We start from the raw sequence: 23,818 nt of genomic DNA on the forward strand, positions 1-23,818 counted from the left end.
TTGCACCCTGCAGAAAACCTAAAGTGCATTGTCAACTATGAGCCACGGTATGTGGATACAAATGTCATTGAAGGAAATAGTACAAGGAGAATCAAAAAGCAGAGAACATAAATTCAGAGAGGTGATTTTAAAGTTGAACAAGATATTAATTACAACCTAGTTGAAGCAAGGAATCATGGAGGGTTACAGCACAGGAGACTATGCATCCTGTCATGTCTGTGCTAATTCTTTGAAAGAGCTGTCCAATTTAAATCAATACCCCAGTTTTTCCCACATTACTCTGCACATTATTGCAAATCAAATGCTTGCTCAATTGTCTTTAGAGGCTTCTATGGGACCTGATTCCATGAGCTTTCAGTTCAGATCATGATAATCCTCTGTTTGAAATCGTGGCCTGGATTTTGCAATAGATTTTGCTGTCATTATTCCTCTGAAACTGACAGCAATTTTTGGAATCTGAGCATGCGCTAACATGGAAACTGAGAAGTTTCTGCCAGTGATTTTCCACTTCTCCATAAGGTGACGTTGTTGAAATCCCCGTGGACTGCAATCAATCCTCTCTTATGTTTTTCGTCTCGGTTCTAAAACCCTTGAAAAAAATTACACATTGTAAAATGAGGTGTAACTGGGTTTTTAATGTCTAACTTAGCTCATAATTGCTGCTAAATCGCCTCATTGGCCCTGAGCAAATAATTTATATCTGTTGAATGTCAAATTTCTCCATTATGATAAGAGATTCACGTATTGTTAAAACAATTTTTAAAGTGTTTTTTATGATATAATGTCTTCTATCCCAATTCCATGTGCAAGTCTCAATCATTTATTTGCGAATTATAGAACTCCACTCCCTCAGCACTGCTGCAGATGTATCAGTCTGGGTTTTGCGCTCAGGTCTGGAATGGCACTTGAATCTCCAGCCATCTGACGCAAGGGATGTGACTGCTATCAGCTAAGTCACAGCTGACCAAGAAGGATCAGAAGAAGATGTCACGGCTTCTGCTATCTTTGCTTTAGCTTCCTTCAGCAACCTAGGATACATTCTATCTGGAACAGGGGACTTGTTAACTTTGAGTTAACAATTTGGCAACATATTTGGCATCTTTTTTCTATTTTTATTCTATCCAATGGGTGGGATTTTCCAGCTGCTCTCGCCCCAAGGCCGGGAATTCCTGTCCGAGCTCAATGGACCTTTGCATGGTCTGCATCTCGCCCTCTACGATTCCCTTGATGGGAAAATTCCACCCAGCATCACCACTTCCCTCTCTTCTCCTGAAAGATTAACTTCACCCTCTCCTTTTCAGGAGTCAGGTGGCAAAGTATTCGTTCAGTCATGCCCTCTGTCTGGGTGGCACAGTGGTTAGCATTGCTGCCTCACAGTGCCAGGGATCCAGGTTTGATTCCTGGCTTGGGTCACCGTCTGTGCGGAGTCTGCACATTCTCCCTGTGTCTGCGTGGGTCTCCTCCAGGTGCTCAAGTTTCCTCCCACAGTCCGAAAGACATGCTGGTTAGGTGCATTGGCCATGCTAAATTCTCCCTCAGTGTACCTGAACAGGTGCCGGAGTGTGGCGACTGGGGGATTTTCACAGTAACTTCATTGCAGTGTTAATGTGAACCTACTTGTGACACTAATAAAATAAACTTTAACTTTAAGAAGAGTTCCTTTTTCTGTCCTGAAATTGCCCCCATCATTCATTTAACTATCCTTTTACATTTACAGATTTAAAAATTTCTGTACAATTTTGACCACTGTATAACAGGAAGGATATATAAGCAGTGAAGCAATATCAATTCAGCAGGATTTTACTGCGATGAAAGATTATGATTTTGAGGAGAAACTTGAGAAGTGTGTTTTTTTTCCACTGGGAGTGAGAACTGATGGAGCTTTACAAGATAATGAAGGGTTGCAGTAAGGTGAATAATAGCAGTTTGTTTCTGGGTTGGCAAGATAAGTAATAAATGGCACAAACTTAAAATAATCACAAAAAAGAATTAAAGGCTAGTGATCAAAATATTATTTACATAAAGTGCTCAAATATAAAATGTTACTGTCACAAGAGTTGTGTTAAAGCAAGGTCATAATTGGTTTGAAAAAGGAATTAGTTACTTGAAAAAGAGGACTATTAGATGGTATGGGGAGTAGACAGAAGTGTGGGATCAACCTGAGTGGTTCATGTGGAGAAAACCATTGGCACAGATTGATGGACCAAATGGCCTGTTTCCGTGTTGTAACATTCTATCAATCTATAAGGCGGAGGAAGTGTTTCATTCACAGTGTTAAAATCCTTCCCATTTTCACATGGTGAATACAGATCTATCTTAGCTCATTCATCTGGAATGTCTACTCGATTACACCATCAAATTGGCATGGTAGCACAGTGGTTAGCACTGCTGCTTCACAGCTCCTGGGACCTGGGTTCGATTCCCGGCCTGGGTCACTGTCTGTGTGGAGTTTGCACATTCTCCTCGTGTCTGCGTGGGTTTACTCCAGGTGCTCCGGTTTCCTCCCACAGTCCAAAGATGTGTGGGTTAGTTGATTGGCCATGCTAAAATTGCCCCTCAGTGTCCTGAGATTAGAGGGATTAGCGGGTAAAATATGTAGGGATATGGGGGTAGGGCCTGGGTGGGATTGTGGTCGGTGCAGACTCGATGGGCCAAATGGCCTCTTTCTGCACTGTAGGGTTTCTATGATTCTATGATTCTTAAGTGACACCAAGGTTTCCACTCCAAATCCAGATTGGAACTTCACATGTTTTGCAAAAATTATCTCAGGATCTAACGGGATAGATGCACAATCTATTAAAAATAGCAAGGTAGGTTACCACAAGGCCATAAGAACAGCAAACAAAGCACCGAGGTTCATTTCCAAAGGGATTCAGTTGAAAGTAGGGAAATTGTGTTAAACTTATGTAGAATTTTGGCTAGACCACACTCTCATCTCCATATTCCGAAAGGATCTGGAAGCATTGAAAAAGATGAAAAAGAGATTTACCTGGATGATACCAGAAAACAGAGGGTGATACTGTATAGAAAGACAATACAGATTGGGAGTCCATACTCCAGAAAAGAACATACAAATACACATACAACATAGAAGTAGGTCTGTTCTGTCATTCAATAAAATCATGGCTGATCTGTTTGTGTTACAAATTCTACATTCCCATTTACTCCCAATACCTTTTGATACCTTTACCTTCCCAGTATTAGGCAGCAGCCAGGGAATGTACTCTGGGGGCGGCTTTTTGAGAGTAAATCCACGTCCGATCTGTAGAAGTCTTTTAAAAGTCAGGGGACAAGTATACCCCTGTAAAAATGAAGGATAAAGATGGCAAGATTCAGGAACCCTGGATGACAAGAGAGATTGTGACCTTAATGAAAAAGAAGAAGGAGGCACACATAAATTTCAGGAAATTGAAAATGGATAAGGCTCTTGAGGAATAAACAGGGACTTAGGAGAGCTAAAAGGGGCCATGAAATGTCCTTGGCAGGCAGAATTAAGGAGAATCCCAAGGCTTTTTGTGCATATATAAGGAGGAAGATGGTAGCTAAGGAAAGGGTAGGTCCACTCTAGGACAGTGGAGGGAATTTGTATGTGGAGCCAGATGTGAGGTCCTTAACGAGTACTTTGTATCAGTATTCACAAAGGAGAAGGATGTGGTGGATGGTGAGTGTAGAAGGGAGGATATTGACATTCTAGGACACGTTGAGATAAAAAGGGAGGAGGTATTGGAGGTTTTGAAAAACATTAAAGTGGACAAGTCCCCAGGGCCAAATAGGGTCTGTCCCAGAATACTGATGTGGAGTTGCTGGCGTTGGATTCATAGAAATCATAGAAACCCTACAGTGCAGAAAGAGGCCATCAGGCCCATCGAGTCTGCACCAATCACAATTCCACCTAGGCTCTCCCCAATATCCCTACATATTTACCCGCTAATCCCTCCAACCTATGCATCTCAGGACACTAAGGGGCAATTTTAGCATGGCCAATCAACCTAACCCGCACATCTTTGGATTGGAGTGGGCACAGTAAGAAGTCGCACAACACCAGGTTAAAGGCCAACAGGTTTATTTGAAATTACGAGCTTTCGGAGTGCTGCTCCTTCTTACTGTGCCCAGAATACTGAGAGGCGAGGGAAGAAATTGCTGCGGCATTAGCCAAAATCTTTGTATCCACTTTAGCCAAGGGCGAGGTACCAGTGGATTTGAGAGTAGCTAACATTGTTCCTTTGTTTAAGAAGGGCAGAAGACACAATCTAGGAAATTACAGGCCTGTGAGCCTTGCATCTGTGGTGGGGAAATTATTGGGGAAGACACTTAGGGACAGGGTGTACTCACATCTGGAACAGAATAGGCTTATTAGTGATAGGCAGCTTGAGTTTGTGAAGGGGAGGTCATGCCTCACAAGCTTGATTGAGTCCTTTGAGGAAGTGACAAAAAAACTGACCAGAGCAGGGCAGTGGATGTTGTATACATGGACTTCAGTAAAGCCTTCGATAAATTTCCTCCTGGCGGGCTGATACAGAAGGCGAAGTTATGCGGGATCCAAGGTGAGCTGGTAAGAGGGATACAAAACTGGCTTGGGCATAGAAAGCAGAGAGTAACTTTTCTAACTGGAGGTCTGTGGCAAGCAGTGTTCCACAAAGATATGTGCTGGGGCCTCTGTTGTTTGTAATATATATAAATGATTTGGAGGAAAATGTAGGTGATGTGATTAATGAATTTGCAGATGATAAAAAAATTGGGGGAGTAGCGGATAGTGAGGAGGATACAGCAGGATATAAATCAGAGGATACAGCAGGATATAAATCAGCTGGAGACCTGGGCTGAAAGATGGCAGATGGAATTTGACCTGGACAAATGTGAGGTAATGCGATTTGGAAGGTCTACTGCAGAAGGAAAGCATACAGTAAATGGTAGAGCCCTTAGAAATATTAGCATATAGAAAGAACTAGGCGTGCAGATCCACAGTTCCTTGAAGGTGGCAACTCAGGTGGACAAGGTGGTCAAGAAGGCGTTTGGCATGCTGGCCTTCATTGGTCAGGGCATTGAGTATAGGAATTGAAAAATCATGTTGCAGCTGTATAAGACTTTGGTTAGGCCGCATTTGGAGTATTGTGTACAATTCTATTCCCCACACTACCGGCAGGATGTTGATGCATTGGAAAGGGTGCAGAAGAGATTTACCAGGATGTTGCCTGGTTTGGAGGATATGGACTATGAAGAAAGGTTGAACAAACTTGGATTGTTTTCATTGGAGCGTCAGAGAATGAGGGAGGAACCTGATAGAAGTTGACAAAATTATGACAGGCTTGGATACAGTGGATAGTCAGTCTTTTTCCCAGGGTTGAAGGGTCAATTACTCAGGGGCATAGGTTGAAAGTGAGAGGGGGAAAGTTTAAAAGAGATGTAAGAGGCAAGCTTTTCACTCAGGGTGGGAAATGCCTAGAACGCGCTGCTGGAGGAGGTGTTGGAAGTAGATTCTATAACAATGTTCAAAAGGCATCTGGATAGACATATGAATAGGCAGGGAATAGAGGGATATGGACCACGTAGAGGCAAGAAAATATTACATTAGAGAAGCATCTGTGTCGGCACAGGCTTAGTGGGCCGAAGGGCCTGGTCCTGTGCTGTACTGTTCTTTGTTCTTTGTCAATAATCTGTCTACCTCTGCCTTAAAAATATTCAATGACCCCCACCTTCATCACCTTCTGAGGCAGAGAGTTTCAAAGTAGCACAACCCTCTGATAGATGTAGAGAAGATGATTCCACTTGATGGGGAATCCAAAATTAGAAGCCATAAATATATAACAGTCATCAATTAATTCAAGAGAAAATGGTTAGAATGTGGAACTTGCTCCCACATGGAGTAATTGAAGTAAAAAACATAGATACATTTCAGGGGAAGCTAGATAGATCAGGATATTGAATTCCAAGATCAGGCATGATCAAAATGAATGGTGGAGCAGATTCGAGGAGCCGAATGGTCTACTCCTGCTTCTAGTTTCTATGTTTCTATGTCACTAGATAAGGGAGAAAAGAATAGAAAGAAATGCTAATACGATTATATGAAACAGAGTGGGAAGAACCTTGTGTTGAGCACAAACACTGGGATAGACTATTTAGGCTGATTGGCATATTTCTGTGTTGTAAATTTTGCGCCAAGTACTTTCCGACATCATTCTTAAATATGCCTTTCACCAAATTGCTCCTAAGCTCCATTGACCCACCATCAAAGTTTTATGAGCACCAACTATTTAGTGCACTACAAAAATGGCAATCTTAGAACCTCCTAAAGTGTGCTATCCAAAGACAATGCCCTTCAAAGACAAAGATAGTGCCACTTTAAGGGAAAGGCAATGCCCATTTAAGGATGCCAAAGACAAAATTAGATTAGAAAACACATTTTAAACATTTCCCACTCCTTTCTGGGGCGATCATGTACAAGGTTATGTTATTTAATGCTACTAATATTGTGCAGGAGTATTTAAACAATTTTGCCTGTGATTCTCCCAGCATGCTGCGCTGCACGGGAGACAACAGCAGGGGGTTTTAGTGACGTTTTTGCGAGTCTCTGAAGTGCTTTTTTTTAGCGCAATCAGCTCCATGGAGCTGATTATCCTAGGGAAATTACAATTTCAATTTACAATTAAGAACCTCCCTGGGCCAGCCCTGATCTCCTCACCCACCCCCCGCCAGCCCTGATCTCCCCTCTCCGCAGCCAGCCCCAACCCCCCCCCGCCCCCCAATGACTAGGCCCATTACCACCCCCAAAGCCAGCCACGATTGCCTCCTCCCTCCCCCACCAATCCCACTTGTAGAGTGGCAGTGGGGTCCCACCTCCACCGATCACCTCCTAATAGTATGTCCAACCCCCTCTGATCCCACCCCCTTGAAGTAGGCCAGCAATTGGGGGTGGTGGGTGTCAGGAGGCCAGCAGTCAGGGGGTTCCAGGGAAGGCCAGCAATTGGATGCCTGTGATTGGGGGGGCGGGGTACAGTGCACTTGCGCCAATCTCTGCACTGACAGATAGGCGCATGTGCAGTGGCCCGCTCAGCACCATGCTGCCGGCCTCTCACGTGGGAATAGGCCCTGCCCCGACATAATAGAGGGCATCACGCTGAGGCACTCTGCATTGCATAAAGTGTCAGAGATTCGTTCTGGTAAGTACGCACAAAAAAAGGCAGGAAACACTCCCATTTTTCCACCCATTGGGCACTTAGTTTTGTTTTTGGAGAATCCAGGCCTTTATTTTGAATTTAAGGTATGACATAGTGGTAATTTGATGACCTATATAAGAAAATAGTTTCTAACATTTTCTCTGTGACAGCTAACTGGCCTGTGGTTTCCCACTTTTTATCTCCCTCCTTTTTTTGAATAAAGAAATTATATTTACTGTTTTCCAATCTAATGGAACCTTCCCCAAATCTAGTGCATTTTGGAAAATTAAAACCAAAGCATATATATCTCACTAGACACTTCGTTTAAGACCCTAAGTTGAAATCCATCTGCACCCGGGGACTTGTCAACTCACAGTTCTAACAACTTATTAATTACCACTTACCTGGTGATTGTAGGTTTCTTGAGTTCCTCCCTCTCATATCCTAATGCATAGCTATTTCTGGGATATTATTTTTATCTTCTATCATGGAGACTAATACAAAATTCCAGTTCAATTCATCTGCTATCTCCTTATTTTCCATTATTAATTCCCCCAGATTCATTTTCCATAGGACCAACGCTCACTTTGTGAACACTTTTTAATTATCTATAGAAACTCTTTCTATCTGTTTTTATGTTTCTAGCTAGCTTTTCTTTTCATACTGCCTCCTCATTACTATTTCTCCCTCCTTATTAATCTTTTAGTCATTCTTTTCTGTTTTATATTCTGCCCAATCTTCTGACCTGCCACCGATCTTTGCGTAATGATATGCTTTTTCTTTAAGTTTGACTTTTAAGTTTTAACTTTTTTACTTGACCACAAATGGTATATCCTCCTTTGGAATTCTTCTTTCTCATTAGAATGCATCTATTCTGAAATAGCCCGTTAAATGTCTGCCACTGCATTTCAACTGACCTATCCCTGAAGCTAAATTGCCAGTTCACTTTTATTAGCTCTAGCTTCATGCCCTCATAATTGCCCTTAATTAGGTTTAAAATATTAATCTTAGACCCACTCTTTCTTCCTTCAAACTGAATGTAAAATTCAATCGTATTATGATTACTGCAACCTAAGGATGCCTTCACTATAAGGTCATTAGTTAATTCCATCCTTTTGCTCAATACCAGATCTAGTACGGCCTGGCCTCAGGTTGGTTCCAGAATGTTCTGTTATAAGAAATTATCCAAAACAATTGTGTGAATTCCTCACTGTCCCTAACCTAAAGAAGTTGGCGCCAATTCTACGAGCCCAACTCTTTCTATACTGAACTGGACTAACACAGTACAAACCGCAGATACATACCGGAATTCTACTGTCCCACCTGCCACGGGAAGGGGAGCGGGCGAGGGGCAGACAATGGGAAGGTCCCTTGATCTCGGATGGGATTTTCCGGTTTCAGCTCGAGCGAGACTGTAAAATTCCCACCCATAGGGCGGCATGGTGGCGCAGTGGTTAGCATTGCTGCTTCACAGCGCCAGGGACCCAGGTTCGATTCCCAGCTTGGTCACTGTCTGTGTGGAGTTTGCACGTTCTCCCCGTGTCTGCATGAGTTTCCTCCGGGTGTTCCAGTTTCCTCTCTCAATCCGAAAGACGTGCTGATTAGGTGCATTGGCCATGCTAAATTCTCCATCAGTGTACCCGAACAGGCGCCAGAGTGTGGCGACTAGCAGATTTTCACAGTAACTTCATTGCAGTGTTACTGTAAGCCAACTTGTGACACTAATAAATAAACTTAAAAAAAACTTAAAACTTTGTTTGTATTATATATATATATAAATCCCAAACTCTTTACAGGCAATGAAGTACTTTTAAAGTATAGATACTTATTAATTTAGGAAATGCCAAAACCAATTTGTACATAGTAAACTCCCACAAACAGCAATGAGATAAATTACCTGACAATGGGCCGGATTCTCGGACTTTGTCCACAGCTGAGAGTCTCTGGTCCTGCTGCAGTGAATGGAGATTTGGCTGAGTGCCAAATTCTCCATTCTCGCTGGCAGCAATGGCGGGGCGTGAATGGCCAATGTGTTTTAGAAAGTAGCTTGAGATAAATATTTATCAGGATTCTGGGGAAAACTCTTGCTCTTCTTTAGAATGGTGCTGTGGAATCTTTCACATTCACCTAAGATGACAGGCAAGACATTTATTTTTAGATATAATTCAAAAGTTAATGCCTCCAACCATGTAGAACTCTCTTTGCTGCACTGGAGTGTCAGCATAATTACTGGTCTCGGGTCTCTGGAGTAGGACTTCATACAACAATCCTTCAGACACAGAGGCATGAATGATACCAACTGATCCACAGCTCACAATATGGAGGAATCACTGCAAACTGGTGAGATTCCGTGGGATTGAAGGCAAATGTAATACCAATACTAAAAAGAGGGAGAAATCTGATACAGCTATTTAAATGCCAGCAATAGGTAAAATAATGGAATGACCCTGTGAAATAATGGAATGGAAAGCAAGACAGAGAGCAAGGGAAGTCCAGATTAAACTGCATTTGTTTCAATGCAAGAGGCCTGATGGGCAAGGCAGATGAAATCAGGAATTGGATGGGTACATGGAACTGGGATATTATAGCAATTACTGAAACGTGGCTAAGGGAGGGACAGGACTGGCAGCTCAATGTTCCAGGGTACAGATTGTGGTGACCCACTGTAATTACATGTTGTATGCCTGGACACACCCATGCTGCATCTGGCCCGAGACTCCTCCCTTTCCACCTGAGCGAGGTATAAAGGTAATGGTTCCTCCTCCTCGCCTCAGTCTGGGCCAGGTTAGCTACAAGGGTGTGCTCCAGTTCTTTGCGAATAAAAGCCTGTTATTTCACTCACTCGCTGGAGTCCTCGTATCGTAATTGATAGTGTATCACAGATGCTATCGGAAAACTAGAACAGGAGGTAAGGGAGAAGGGGGAGTTGCACTTTTGATTAGGGAAAACATGACGGCAGTACCGAGAGGGGATATATCCGAGAGTTCGGCCATTGGGTCTATATGGGTAGAACTGAGAAATAAGGCCGGGGAAATCACTTTGATACGGTTGTACTATAGGCAGGAAATTGAGGAGCAAATATGTAAGGAGATTACAGATAGCTCCAAGAAAAATAGGGTGGTAATAGTAGGGGATTTTAACTTTCCCAACATTAACTGGGACAGCCATAGTATTAGAGGGTTGGATGGAGAGAAATTTGTTGAGTGTATTCAGGAGGAATTTCTCATTCAGTATGTGGATGGCCTAACTAGAGAGGGGGCAAAACTTGACCTCCTTTTGGGAAATAAGGAAGGGCAGCTGACAGAAGCGTTAGTGAGGGATCACTTTGGGACCAGTGACCATAATTCCATTAGTTTTAAGATAGCTATGGAGAATGATAGGTCTGGCCCAAAAGTTAAAATTCTAAATTGGGGCAAGGCCAATTTTGATGGTATCAGGCAGGAACTTTCAAAAGTTAATTGGTAGAGTCTGTGGGAAGGCAAAAGGACATCTGGTAAGTGGGAGGCTTTCAAAAGTGTGTTAACCAGGGTTCAGGGCAAGCACATTCCTTTTAGAGTGAAGGGCAAGGCTGGTAGAAATAGGGAACCCTGGATGACTCGGGATATTGAGGCCCTGGTCAAGAAGAAGAAGGAGGCACATGACATGCATAGGCAGCTGGGATCAAGTGAATCCCTTGAAGAATATAGGGGGTGTAGGAATGGAGTTAAGAGAGAAATCAGGAGGGCAAAAAGGGGACACGAGATTGTTTTGGCAGATAAGGCAAAGGAGAATCCAAAGAGCTTCTACAAGTACATAAAGGGCAAAAGAGTAACAAGGGAGAGAGTAGGGCCTCTTAAGGATCAACAAGGTCATCTATGTGCGGATCCAGAAGAGATGGGTGAGATCCTAAATGAATATTTCTCATCAGTATTTACTGTTGAGAAAAGTATGGATATGAGGGAACTTGGGAAAATAAATAGTGATGTCTTGAGGAGTGTACATATTACAGAGAAGGAGGTGCTGGAAGTCTTAAAGCGCATCAAGATAGATAAATCCCCGGGACCTGATGAAGTGTATCCCAGGACATTGTGGGAAGCTAGGGAGGAAATACAGGTCCCCTTGCAGAGATATTTGAATCATCGATAGTCACAGGTGAGGTGCCTGAAGATTGGAGAGTGGCAAATGTTGTGCCTTTGTTTAAAAAGGGCTGCAGTGAAAAGCCTGGAAACTACCGGCCAATGACCCTCACATCTGTGGTGAGTAAGTTATTGGAGGGTATTTTGAGAGACAGGATCTACAGGCATTTAAAGATGCAAGGATTGATTAGGGACAGTCGGCATAGCTTTGTGAGTGGAAAATCATGTCTCACAAATTTGATTGTGTTTTTTGAAGGGGTAACGAAGTAGGTAGATGAGGGCAATGGAGTCGACGTTGTCTACATGGACTTTAGCAAGGCCTTGATAAGGTACCGCATGGGTAGGCTGTTGCGTAAGGTTAAATCTCATGGAATCCAGGGTGAGGTAGCTAAATGGATACAAAATTGGCTTGATGTCAGAAGAGAGTTGTAGAGGGTTGTTTTTCAAACTGGAGGCCTGTAACCAGCAGTGTGCCTCAGGGATCAGTGCTGGGTCCACTGTTATTTGTCATTTATATTAATGATTTGGATGAGAATATAGGAGGCATGGTTAGTAAGTTTGCAGATGACACCAAGATTGGTGGCATAGTGAAGAGAGGTATCTCGGATTGCAACGGGATCTTGATCGATTGGGCCAGTGGGCTGACGAATGGCAGATGGAGTTTAATTTAGATAAATGCGAGGTGATGCATTTTGGTAGATTGAACCAGTGCAGGACTTACTCAGTTAATGGTAGGGCCTTGGGAGAGTTACAGAACAAAGAGATCTAGGGGTACATGTTCATAGCTCCTTGAAAGTGGAGTCATAGGTGGACAGAGTGGTGAAGAAGGCATTCAGCATGCTTAGTTTCATTGGTCAGAACATTGAATACAGAAGTTGGGACATCTTGTTGAAGTTGTACAAGACATTCGTAAGGCCACACTTGGATTACTGTGTGCAATTCTGGTCACCCTATTATAGAAAGGATATTATTAAACTAGAAAGAGTGCAGAAAAGATTTACTAGGATGCTACTGGGACTTGATGGTTTGAGTTATAAAGGGGAGGCTGAATAGACTGGGACTTTTTTCTCTGGAGTGTAGAAGGCTGAGGAGTGATCTTATAGAAATCTATAAAATAATGAGGGGCACAGATCAGCTAGATAGTCAATATCTTTTCACAAAGGTGGGGGAGTCTAAAACTAGGGGAGATAGGTTTAAGGTGCTGGGTCCACTGTTATTTGTCATTTATATTGATGCTTTGGATGAGAATGATAGGTCTGGCCCAAAAGGCTGGCAGAAGATACAAAAGTGTCCAGAGGGGCAATTTTTTCACAGAGGGTGGTGAGTGTCTGGAACAAGCTGCCAGAGGTTGTAGTAGAGGCGGGTACAATTTTGTCTTTTAAAAAGCGTTTAGACAGTTACATGGGTAAGATGGGTATAGAGGGATATGGGCCAAATGCGGAGAATTGGGACTAGCTTCAGGGTTTAAAAAAAAGGGCGGCATAGACAATTTGGGCCGAAGGGCCTGTTTCCATGCTGTAAACATCTGACTCTATGACTCTATGATCCTGAGGAGTCCAAAGATGTGCGGGTTAGGTTTATTGGCCATGCTAAATTAACCCTAGTGTCAGGGGGATTAGCAGGGTAAATATGAGGGGTTATGGGGATAGGGCCTGAGTGGGATTGTTGTCGGTGCAGACTCGATGGACCAAATGGCCTCCTTCTGCACTGTAGGGATTCTATGATTCTATGAGTCAGGTTGAGGAATAAAGCAACGGCCTAATAGGAACCAGTCAGCATGGATTTAGCAATGGAAGATCTACTTGACAAAGCTCCTTGATTCTTGAAGGATATTTCAAATAATGGAATTTCTGATGATTATTTAGACTTTTGACCGAATCTCACATGAAAGACTTTAAATAAAACCAGAAACCATGGGAAGTCAGAAAAGAAATAGAGCTGGCTAAGATGTGAGATTAAAAACAATATGAAACAGGGAGAACTAACATTTTCTGAATGTACATTGCAGGTCGGGCCCAGTGAAGGCGATGTGTATCAAAAATCCTGAAAAGGCTGCATTTAAACTACAATATGTATGGCGGCGGATAAGGTTTCTCACCAGTAGCACAGGTTTCTAAATTGGGTTTTATAGATTGAGACTGGGGCAGATGCGAAGGACAGTAATGTCAGAAGCAGTTCATGTTTCTTAACTACTGAAATGAAGTTGGTGTAGAAACCATTTCTATGCTTGTTAACCTTCCAATAATACCATAGAGCTGGAAGAACAAGCTATAGTTAACAATTAGTCAAAGGATTTGGTCAGTTATCATAAGGCCATAAGAAATAGGAACAGCAATAGGCCATTCAGCCCTTCCAGCCTGCTCCACCATTTAGCAAGATCATGGCTGATCTAACACTCACTAAGTCCATTTTCCTGCCTTATCTCCATAACCCTTAATTCCCCTATTGATTAAAAACCTAATGATCTCAGCCTTGAAAGTGTTACAGAACTCAGCCTCCACAGCTAACCTTATAAAGATAAAGAATTCCAAAGATTCACCACTCAGAAGAAATTCTTCCTCAAATCCATTGTAAATGAACACTTAAATTGAGACATCTGGTGATCATGAAAAGTCCTATACGGACACAGGACTTTTTTTTTCCTTTCGTTTTCCGCAGGAGAGTTCGTGCCACTTTGTTCTTTCTTTGGGACGAGAGAGGAGGAGATTATGACTCTCTGGCCCGAATTCTCCAGCCTCATTTGCCTCACCACCACTGACAGCGAGAACTGGTGCTCAGCCAAATCTCCATTCAGAGCAGCGGCACTGGAGAATCCCAGCCCCTCTCTCGCACCCCCATGGGGGAAGTTTTGTATTTCACCAGATTTGTTCCAGAGGTGGTGGACTGCTTATGAAGAAAGATTGGAGAAATTGGGCCTGTATTCTCCAGGGTTTCAAAGAATAAGAAGTGATCTCAGTGAAACCTACAAAATACTTAAAGGAATAAACAGGGTAGACACTGATAGGATGTTTCCCCTCGTTGGGGAATCACAATTTCAAAATAAGAGGGATGTCATTGAGGACTGAGATAAGGAGACATTTCTTTGCACAGAGGGTTGTGAATCTTTGGAATTAGAATCATAGAATCCCTACAGTGCAGAAGGAGGCCATTCAGCCCATTGAGTCTGCACCGACTTTCCAACATCTTAACCAGCCTCATTCTGCGCCCTAGCTCTCTAACACCACGCATTTACCCTGCTAACCTCCTAACCTACACATCTTTGGACATTAAGGGACAATTTAGCATGGTCAGTCCACCTTACCTGCACATCTTACACTGTGGGAGGAAACCGGAGCACCCAGACGAAACCCACGCAGACATGGGGAGAATGTGCAGACTCCACACAGACAGTGACCCAAGGTTGGAATTGAACCCGGTTCCCTGGCACTGTGAGGCAGCAGTGTGCCACCATGCCTCCCAGAGGGCTATAGAAGCTCAGTCATTGAGCATGTTTAAAGTAGAGATTTCTGATTAACAATACCGTAAATGGTTATGGAGATAATGTGCATAAAAGGTATTGAATTGTCTGATCAGCCATGATTGTAGTGAATGTCAGAGCAGGTTCAAGGGGATGAATAGCCTGTTCCTGTCCCTACCATCCTATTTTTCTTTCTCTTACCCCATGGGGGTAGTTCTGTATTTCTCTCTTTTACCCCATGGGGGTAGTTCTGTACTTCTCTCTCTCTTACCCCAGCGGGGTGTTCTGTATGTCTCTCTCTCTCTCTTACCCCATGGGGGGTAGTTCTGTATTTCTGTCTTATCCCATGGAGGTCATTCTGTATTTCTCTCTCTCTCTGGTTGTATCACACAGCCTGGTATGGCTCTTGCTCTGCCAAAAACCGCAAGGAACTACAAAAGGTTGTGAATGCAGCCCAATCCATCACGCAAACCAGCCTCCCATCCATTGACTCTGTCTACACTTCCTGCTGCTTCGGCAAAGCAGCCAGCATAATTAAGGACTCCACGCACCCCGGACATTTTCTCTTCCACCTTCTTCCGTCGGGAAACAGATATAAAAGTCTGAGGTCATGTACCAACCGACTCAAGAACAGCTTCTTCCCTGCTGCTGCCAGACTTTTGAATGGACCTACCTTGCATTAAGTTGATCTTCCTCTACACACTAGCCATGTCTGTAACACTACATTCTGCACTCTCTCGTTTCCTTCTCTATGAATGGTATGCTTTGTCTGTATAGCGCAAGAAACAATACTTTGCACTGTATGTTAATACATCTGACAATAATAAATCAAATCAAATGTAGGTAGTGCTCTCTCTTACCCAATGGGGTAGTTCTTTCTATATTTTCTCTCCCTTACCCAATGGGGTAGTTCTGTACTTCTCTCTGTCTGCACAGGGTGGCGATGCCGAGCTGCAGTCGGGCTCCACGGGGTGGTGCTGCTGAGCTGTTCTCTGATCTCCCCGGAGGAGGGGGGGGAGACTGAGAGGAGAGAGTGCATCAGTCCCAGTCCCAGCAGCAGCAGCCCGTGTGCGAGCCTACAGATGGGATGCTGCAGACTTTACAGAGGGTGAAGCAACAGAGGGCTTGAAGACACAGCGAGTGAGAGAGAAAATAAACCCTCCCGTGGCTCAGCAGCAATCCCCGAGATAAATAAACCCCAGCTGAAGTGTGGACAGCGGCAGCAGCAGCGACTGGGGCAATGGAGCATCCCGGGGCTAAACATCCCCTAGGCTGGGCTGCAAACTTCCAAACTCTCTTCCTCTTCCTGGGATCCAACCTGGTGCTTCAGCACTCCGCTAACGGTAAGGGGGGGGGCGAACGCCAACTGCAAAGCCAGTTTCTCTTTTAAAACATTGGCTGAGAATCGGATGTGGTTAAATGGGACCCAGAGTTATTTAGACATTCCAGGATGTGTTTTTTTTAATGGAAATAAATCTGGTGCTAATCTGTGTGCGGGGTTAGGCTCCAAGTTGTGTGGAAGCGCTGGAGCATTTGGATGATAAATATATGTAGAATAATGTACTTACTTTTCAAACCAATCTCCTCCCGGGATGTCAGTAACTGTGTGGACAGCCTGTCAGTTTCACACCAAGTGCAAACTTTGCCTTGTTTGTCTCGGGATCCAATTTTAAAAAGTTCAATTAAAGAAAACTATTTTAAAGTCTATCCTTGTTTTAAATGATGTTTCTGTAAATGGGTATTGGGTGCAGTAAACACGCTGCCTTTCAAGTGGCAATTTGATTTTGCTTTTCAATTTCGGAAAATGCAGTGTTGGGCAGTTCTTTGCATAGTTTTTAATTTACCAGTAAACTGTCAGTACAATAAGTGTCTGAAATGTGAAGGGATTAGGCATTTCATCTCCTCTACCCCCACCCCCTCTCCTCCCCAGGGTGCCCGAGTTGGCAGCCTCTATCCCCGCGGATGTACAATGCAATCTTAACTCTTGTGTAGGAGATGAGTGAGTTCTCAGCTTGAGACCCCTCTCCCACTCAATCCCTGTAAATTGTAAATCGACAGCCCGGTGTGAATTCTTCTGCTCAACTAGCACGAGAAAAATGGCCTGGTCAGCAACTCAAATGTAAGGAGGGATGGGGCTTGTGAATAAACCCTCACATTCCCTGGAATTCCAGACCTGGTATCAGCCTTTACAATAAACTCCCAGGAAGGTTATCAAAGGGGTTTTAAAATTTAATAAACTTGCATTCCAACTCTTTAAATTACACTTCTGTTTTGTTCCACGGTGCAGTCCATATTTTAGATAACACAAACTTGTTCCATACTTTAAGAGTTCAGTACTGTACATGGGATGTCATTTAGCTCATGCATCATGTTAAAATAAGTCACTTAGTATTTAATATGTGGTTGATTTGTAACCTTGTTTACTTAAAAAAATGCTGTAAAAAGACAAAGAAAGGCCCAGTGTCATGATAGTAAAGTCATTGCATTAAGGGAAATGATGTGTGTCCCTCAGTCCTGAAGACAATAGTCTACTGTGCTGTTGCATTGCAAATGAGAAAGATTGACTGGAGGGTCACTCCTGTTACTGTTGATCTAATTGAGTTGCATGGGAAAGTTAATCAAGATATATTATTCTTATTTTTTGTGGAATGCCATCCTTTATCAGAATCTCTCCCTTGAAACTATTTGTTTACACACTTCATTTTTTTCTTCACAAAATGTGCATTTGCTTATCCCTACTCCTCCCAAAAGGTGGGGAGAAACTGACGTGTTCATAATGGGTTCTGCAGTCTATTTATTCTGTCGAGGAATCTAAACTGTGCAAAACCTTGACTCCTGACATGAGTCTGTTTATATGCAATTGAGCGAGAGTTTACTGTTGGACAGCAAATGTACAATTTACACTGGATTATCATTCCACATTGGATCAGGGATTCTGGAACCCAGTGTGCTTGGGAAGTCGCCGGCCTTGTTGGAATTTTAAAGCAAAAACAATACTGCAGATGCTGAAAATCTGAAATAAACCCCCCCCCCAAAAATGCTGGAAATGCCCAGCAAGTCAGGCAGCCGCTGTGAAAGTTTCAGGTCAATGAGTGTTGAAAATTCTATCGTGGCTGCGTGAAATTGATCCTCTTTGAAAATTTGGTGCCTTAAACTGCAGAAGTGCTGAAATCAGTTTAGTCAACATAGGGTCCCAGGTTTTACAGGACTGGGACCTCTTGCTGCTTTCCCTATTAGTCACACTTTATGCACACCCCCCCCCCCCCCCCCCCCCCCCGCCCATGAAAATTTATTTGTCCTGTCAGTTGTTGGAAGTGGGAGCTGATAACAGTGTGGCAAAAGCAACAGGACATCTGGGACCTTTAATGAGTGATGGGACCAATGATCTGTCTCCTTAACTAACGAGATTTAAGAATTGAGATTAAAACCTTAATGACAGAAAAGAAAATACAATAGTGAGTCACAGTAGGTGCAGAAAGACAAATAGAGGGGGAACGAAAGCTTGGATTAAAAGAGAAACAGAAATACTTTTTATTAATTTTTAACTTTTCAAAATTTCCAACAATTTTACAATGTAGGAATTAGACTGCACAATTTGAATTGGCCCTTTCCAGAACCAGAGAGACATTGTAGGAATATAAATCTCCTCAATAATAATCTCCTTATTAAAGTACTGTTCAGTACTAACTTCCTGAAGCATGTTTAAGTAGCAGCCAATACACAAATGCAGCAACTTTATGAAATCCATTGGGAGGTTGAGGGTGAGCTACTCCATAGAATCCCTACAGTGCAGAAGGTTGCCATTTGGCCCATCGAGTTTGCACCGGCCACAATCCCACCCAGGCCCTATTCCTGCAGTCCCACATATTTACCCTGCTAACCCCCCCTCCCTCCCCCCCCCCCCCCCCCCCCCCCCGACACTAAGGACAATTTAGTGTGGCCAATCAACCTAACCCCCAAATCTTTGGACTGTGGGAAGAAACCAGAGCACCCGTAGGAAACCCACGCTGACACTGGGAGAATGTGCAAACTCCACACACACAGTCACCCAAGCCTGGAATCGAACACGGAACCCTGGTGCTGTGAGGCACAGTAAGAAGTTTAACAACACCAGGTTAAAGTCCAACAGGTTTATTTGGTAGCAAAAGCCACACGAGCTTTTGGAGCTCCAAGCCCCTTCTTCAGGTGAGTGGGAATTCTGTTCACAGTTAGCACTGCTGTGAGGCAGCAGTGCTAACCACTATGCCTGTCTGTGTGAGGCTAACATCAGAGCAACGCGAATCGTTCAATTTGTGACGATTTGCAATTCGCGGGTCATTTTTCCTCCCAGCTACATCTTCACAATGTTGAAATGGAGATTTATTGCACCAGCCAGTCTAGAGTCATAGAGGTATACAGCACAGAAAAAGACCTTTCGGCCCATTGTGTCTGTGGCAGTCAAAGACAAACTACCTAACTATTCTGATCCCATTTCCCAGACACTTTACTCTGAAGTTATTCTTTCCCAGAATCTCAAACTGTATCTTATGTCTTTACCTCCCCATTCTTCCTCCCATCATTTAACCACCATATCTGGAATCATCTGCTGCCTTGCTCTTTAAAACTTTTATACTGTCCTTCATTATGGGCCTGGGGCTTTCATATGGATGCCAAATAAACCAAATAACATTGAGGTTTGCAGTGTAACTGCAGATTGTAAAATATTCCTCTCCTAGTTTATTTAGCAAAGTAAGGGTTAACATTTATCATTCTGGGAAGAAGAAGTAGTGTTTCTGCATATGTTGTAATTTGGTATGAAGCAGAATTAAAATTCACAACTTGTAATAATATTGGGGGGGGGTGACTACTAAAAGATTTTAAAAATTATATCATACAATTGAAATTTGAGACACTTCAAGTTTATAGTTCAAGCAAGCAAACAAAATAAAATTTGAGTTGACCACAGAAATAATAACAGACACAAAGGGAGGGCTGGTGTGGAATGTGTGGCTATTCTGCAGACCCTGCACCAGTCCTTGAATTCAGCTGAAGCTATGGTTGATGTAACTTTTTGGGAGAAGGGAACAAGCATGACATTTTTTCATTAGTGGGACTCGTTCAGGCAGTTTCACCTTTTTCTGTGTTGTAGACTGTTGCTGGGGTGGAGCCCCACTGCTATTTGGGACCCTGTGGCAGTTTGCCCAACTTGCCACCATTCATATGTTTACCAAGATGGTATCAGCAATAGGCTATTCAAACATGGGAGGCGTCACAAGTGAGCCTGATGCTATGTTTGCCTAACCTACACACACACACACACACATCCTTGCTCTCTTTCTCTCTCTCTCTCACGTGCACTCTTCTCTTCTTACTCTTGTCCCCTCTCTTCTAACACTTCTTCCCCCTTCCCCATCCCAATTACACTCTCAGCAGGAGCTGACACCTTGGTTTTCTTCCTGATTGATTTCAGTTAACCTGACAGAGTAGGATTTGAATCTCTTCAGGGTGGGGTTTCTTCAAGAACTCTAGATTATTTTGTGCCAGTAGTAAAAGGATAGATGAGTAGTTGCCAATCTGACTATGGGTTTTCAGACTGTCCATGTAGGTTCACAAAGCATTTTGTTTTGTTGCTAGTCTGAAGGTTCTTGCAAGACAGAAAGTTTGCTCATGTGGATGTTGAATATTTGTTCTGTAGTATGAAGAGGATGGCAAGGGAAGAGGATCAAATGATGCAATTACTTATTATCAGAAATGGTTCAGCTTAGTCTTGCCAGGTCTGAAAAGCTCAAATTCAAATCACATCAGAACAAATGAGCAGATTTCTCCAGCTCTTGTCTCGAAAAATGAGTAGTTGGATTTTCTCGCAGCTAGGTGATGCTAATTTATACTCAAAGTGAAAAGTTGATTTTGCGACTTTTGCTGTCTGGCAGTGATGCTCCCCCAGTGTAGATGAAATTTCGTAACAGCAGCATTTGATGCTTGCTATAAGCAGCCCGAGTGAGAAACTGGACCCAGCAGCAGCACAGCATGGGCATTAGCTGCTTCACTTTGTTAGCACGCCTGCTTTCCTTTACACAATTGTTCATCTGCATTCACACACTTGCAGACTCTCACTCACCTGCACACACGCATACACACTTATTCACCCTTGCACACTCAATTGCCCGTGGACACATGCACAGTCTCACACTCGCTTACTCGCACACTCACTGTGCTCACATTCACTCGCTCGCTCACACTCGCTTGCCTGCATTCATACTCAAACACTAGCTGAACCCAACATACACACTTACTTTCTTGTCCATGCGGCCTCAAACACTCACTCACCTGTACAACTCACACAGTTACACGACCACACGCAATAGCTGACACACATGCACACACACTTGCATATACACTTATGCAATTGTGAACTTGAGTGATAAGTTCTTTTAAAAGGGAATTTGATTGTTGTTTAAAAGAGAGGAATGTTTAATGACATGGGAGGCAATCATGTAGAAAAAATATACAAGTTCAGACTTGATGGGCTTAATGACCTGCTAGCCTGCTTCAATATTTTGTGACTCTGTATATTTATGCAGTGGTGTGTGGATATGTGTATCTATTTAATGTTCACTTGAAATCATTACTCCTTTTGGTCTGACTGACTCTCAGGTCTCTGGGTTTCTACCTTCGGGCTCTTTTAACCAGATTCTGGTGAGCTGTTTAGGAAGAATGGAATCCTAACTGATTTTGATCTTTGTAGGTCTAAAATAGAGGCTTAAATAAAGTGAGACTGCTCAGCTTCTGAATTCTTCTGAAGAAACTTTCAATGGATAGGAAACAATTAGCTTTTAAGATGTTTACAAAAAGATCCCTCTGTCTTTGTACTTCATCTCCTACAGATTAGCATAGTCACTTTTCATCACTTCTGTTCTCCCTGTGTATAGTGTCTGTCTTTTTCTCATTCAGCTTTTTAATGAGTGTTTATGCATTGTTGATGGGTCTCTGTATGGTTCCAATTTATCAAGGCTTTAAAAGCATGTTGTATGGGATCCTTGGCCTTGGTTTGGAAAGCTCCCCACCCACTCCCCCATGGATGAATATGAGACCAGCAACATGAGCAAGAAAGGAGAGGGTGCCCAAGAAACCAGATCCCAGCGTGAATGCGCTCCTTCAGGAGAGACGGAGGCAAGAAAGTGAGGGAAACTGGGAGGAGAAGGAAGGCAAAATCAATAGAGCACATGAATGGTTGAATAATGGAGATGGGTTGCTGTTTTTTGTCTGTTAGTGACAGGCTACAACACCTGTATGGATTTATTATTTAGACCCCTAGGCTGTGGAATTAGAGAACGAAAAATAAGAGCTTCAAACCCTGGTGCTGTCACTGAGTCATTGACTTCGACAAGAACTGCTTCGACAGAAGAGAATGATTTGCAATTGTTAAAATGGCCAGACTTTGAACAGCCTTATCTTAATATTGATTGGAGCTGACTAAAAGATCAAAGCTACCTTGTGTTGAATGGGATGATTCTGTGGCCATTAAGCTCGGGGGCCAGAAGGTGAACAGAAAGTGTACTGATGGGCTTCTTATTTGATGGCTTAAAAAGCCTGGTTGCCCCTCAGTCACACTTATCTATTTTGTTGTTGAAAATTGCACAAAGAACGTTTGTTTTGAAAGTAACTCTTCCTCCAAGGAACTTTATATTTTAGAATTGTCCTTTTGTGCGCAAATTAATTTCTAGAAATGTTAAGTGTGCCCAGGATAAGTAGTTATTTTTGTTCCAAGTGCAGTGTATTTTGCCTGAATGTTAATCCTTACACAAGGGCAACAACCGTTTGCATTCCTGCTCTTTAACATTCCGTGCATTTGTGTGAATTATGTGTTTGGAATGGCACAAGCCAACAAACTAGCCATTAGAAATTTACTTGCAAAATCACACTCTTGTAATAAACTCTTGCCTGGACTTTTCACTGATTGTAAAGAGGTCAAAATAAATTAGGAAACGTTTTGCTTCTTCTTTGTGTAGTCTTAGTAAGTTTGATTTTGCATGCATTTTATTCTAGCTGGTTTAATAACTGGCATGTTTGAGTGAAGAGTGTGCCGCCTTCTTTTATCACCCTTTATTACTTAAAAATGATGCATCAATAATTGCAGGATTTAATGTTCAAATAGGCCAGTTTTCTCCACGTATATGACTCCTCCTCTGAAATCATATTTCCAGTGTTTTTCCAGTTCTTCCCATTTCTTCTTCTGTTGTTCAAGAGGTCTCACGATGGCTGTTGTTTCACTGATATGCATGCTGGCACAGTGGTTAGCACTGCTGCTTTACAGCACCCGAGACCCAGGTTTGATTCTGGCCTTGGGTGACTGTCAGTGTGGAGTTTGTGCGTTCTCCCTGTCCCCGGTGCTTCGTTTTCCCCTCTCAGTCTAAAGATGTGCAGGTTAGGTGGATTGGCCATACTAAATTTGCCCCTTAGTGCCCAGAGATGGTTAGGTCAGTGCACAGGGGATTATGGCAAGAGGGCGAGGAGTGGACCTAGGAGGAGTGCTCTTTCGGAGAGGGTGGATACAGACTATGGGCCAAATGGCCTCCTTCTGCACTGTAAGGTCGCTATCATCTCTTTGGGTACTGCTTGCATTCTGGTACCTTGCAATTTAAAATGGATAAGCTCAGACAGTAAGAGTGACAGGCTAGTTGATTGTGGGAGGCTTCATGGTCTGACTGAATTCTCACCCACTATCCTTGTGCATCCTTTTATTAGCATGGTTAGTGAAGAGCAATCAGGCAGTGAACGCTTAACTGGTTTCTCCCCCCTCCTCTGTTCTCCCCTGCACCAGGGCATTAACCCCACTTCCCTCCCTTTCCCACCCCACAAAAGATAACATTCGAAAGAGAATTGGATTAATCCTCAGAAGGAAAATTTTACAGGGCTATGGATTAACAGTAGGGGATGGTAATAATTGAATAGCCAATTGAAAGAGCTAGCGTATGCAGGATGGGCCAACAGGTCTCCCATATAGTGTAATTCTTTGGTCTGCTCCTCTGTGTGATGCTTGACACATTTTATTAACAGATGTAAAGAGTAACAGCTAAATTAATGGATGCACTGTCGGGGACCTCAGTGTTTTG

At 43.0% G+C, this 23,818-nt stretch overlaps 1 protein-coding gene across 1 annotated transcript in view; it reads left to right on the top strand.

The window, feature by feature from the left end:
- ror1 (receptor tyrosine kinase-like orphan receptor 1) overlaps positions 1-23,818 on the top strand; it is a 332,421-nt gene that overhangs the window by 39,931 nt on the left and 268,672 nt on the right. The window contains exon 2 of the mRNA XM_078219199.1: positions 15,929-16,069. Coding sequence (XP_078075325.1) covers positions 15,929-16,069 — 141 coding nt within the window. The remainder of the gene's footprint in view (positions 1-15,928; positions 16,070-23,818) is intronic.

Source organism: Mustelus asterias, chromosome 8 (genome assembly GCF_964213995.1).
Source record: "Mustelus asterias chromosome 8, sMusAst1.hap1.1, whole genome shotgun sequence".
NCBI classification, from domain to species: domain Eukaryota; kingdom Metazoa; phylum Chordata; class Chondrichthyes; order Carcharhiniformes; family Triakidae; genus Mustelus; species Mustelus asterias.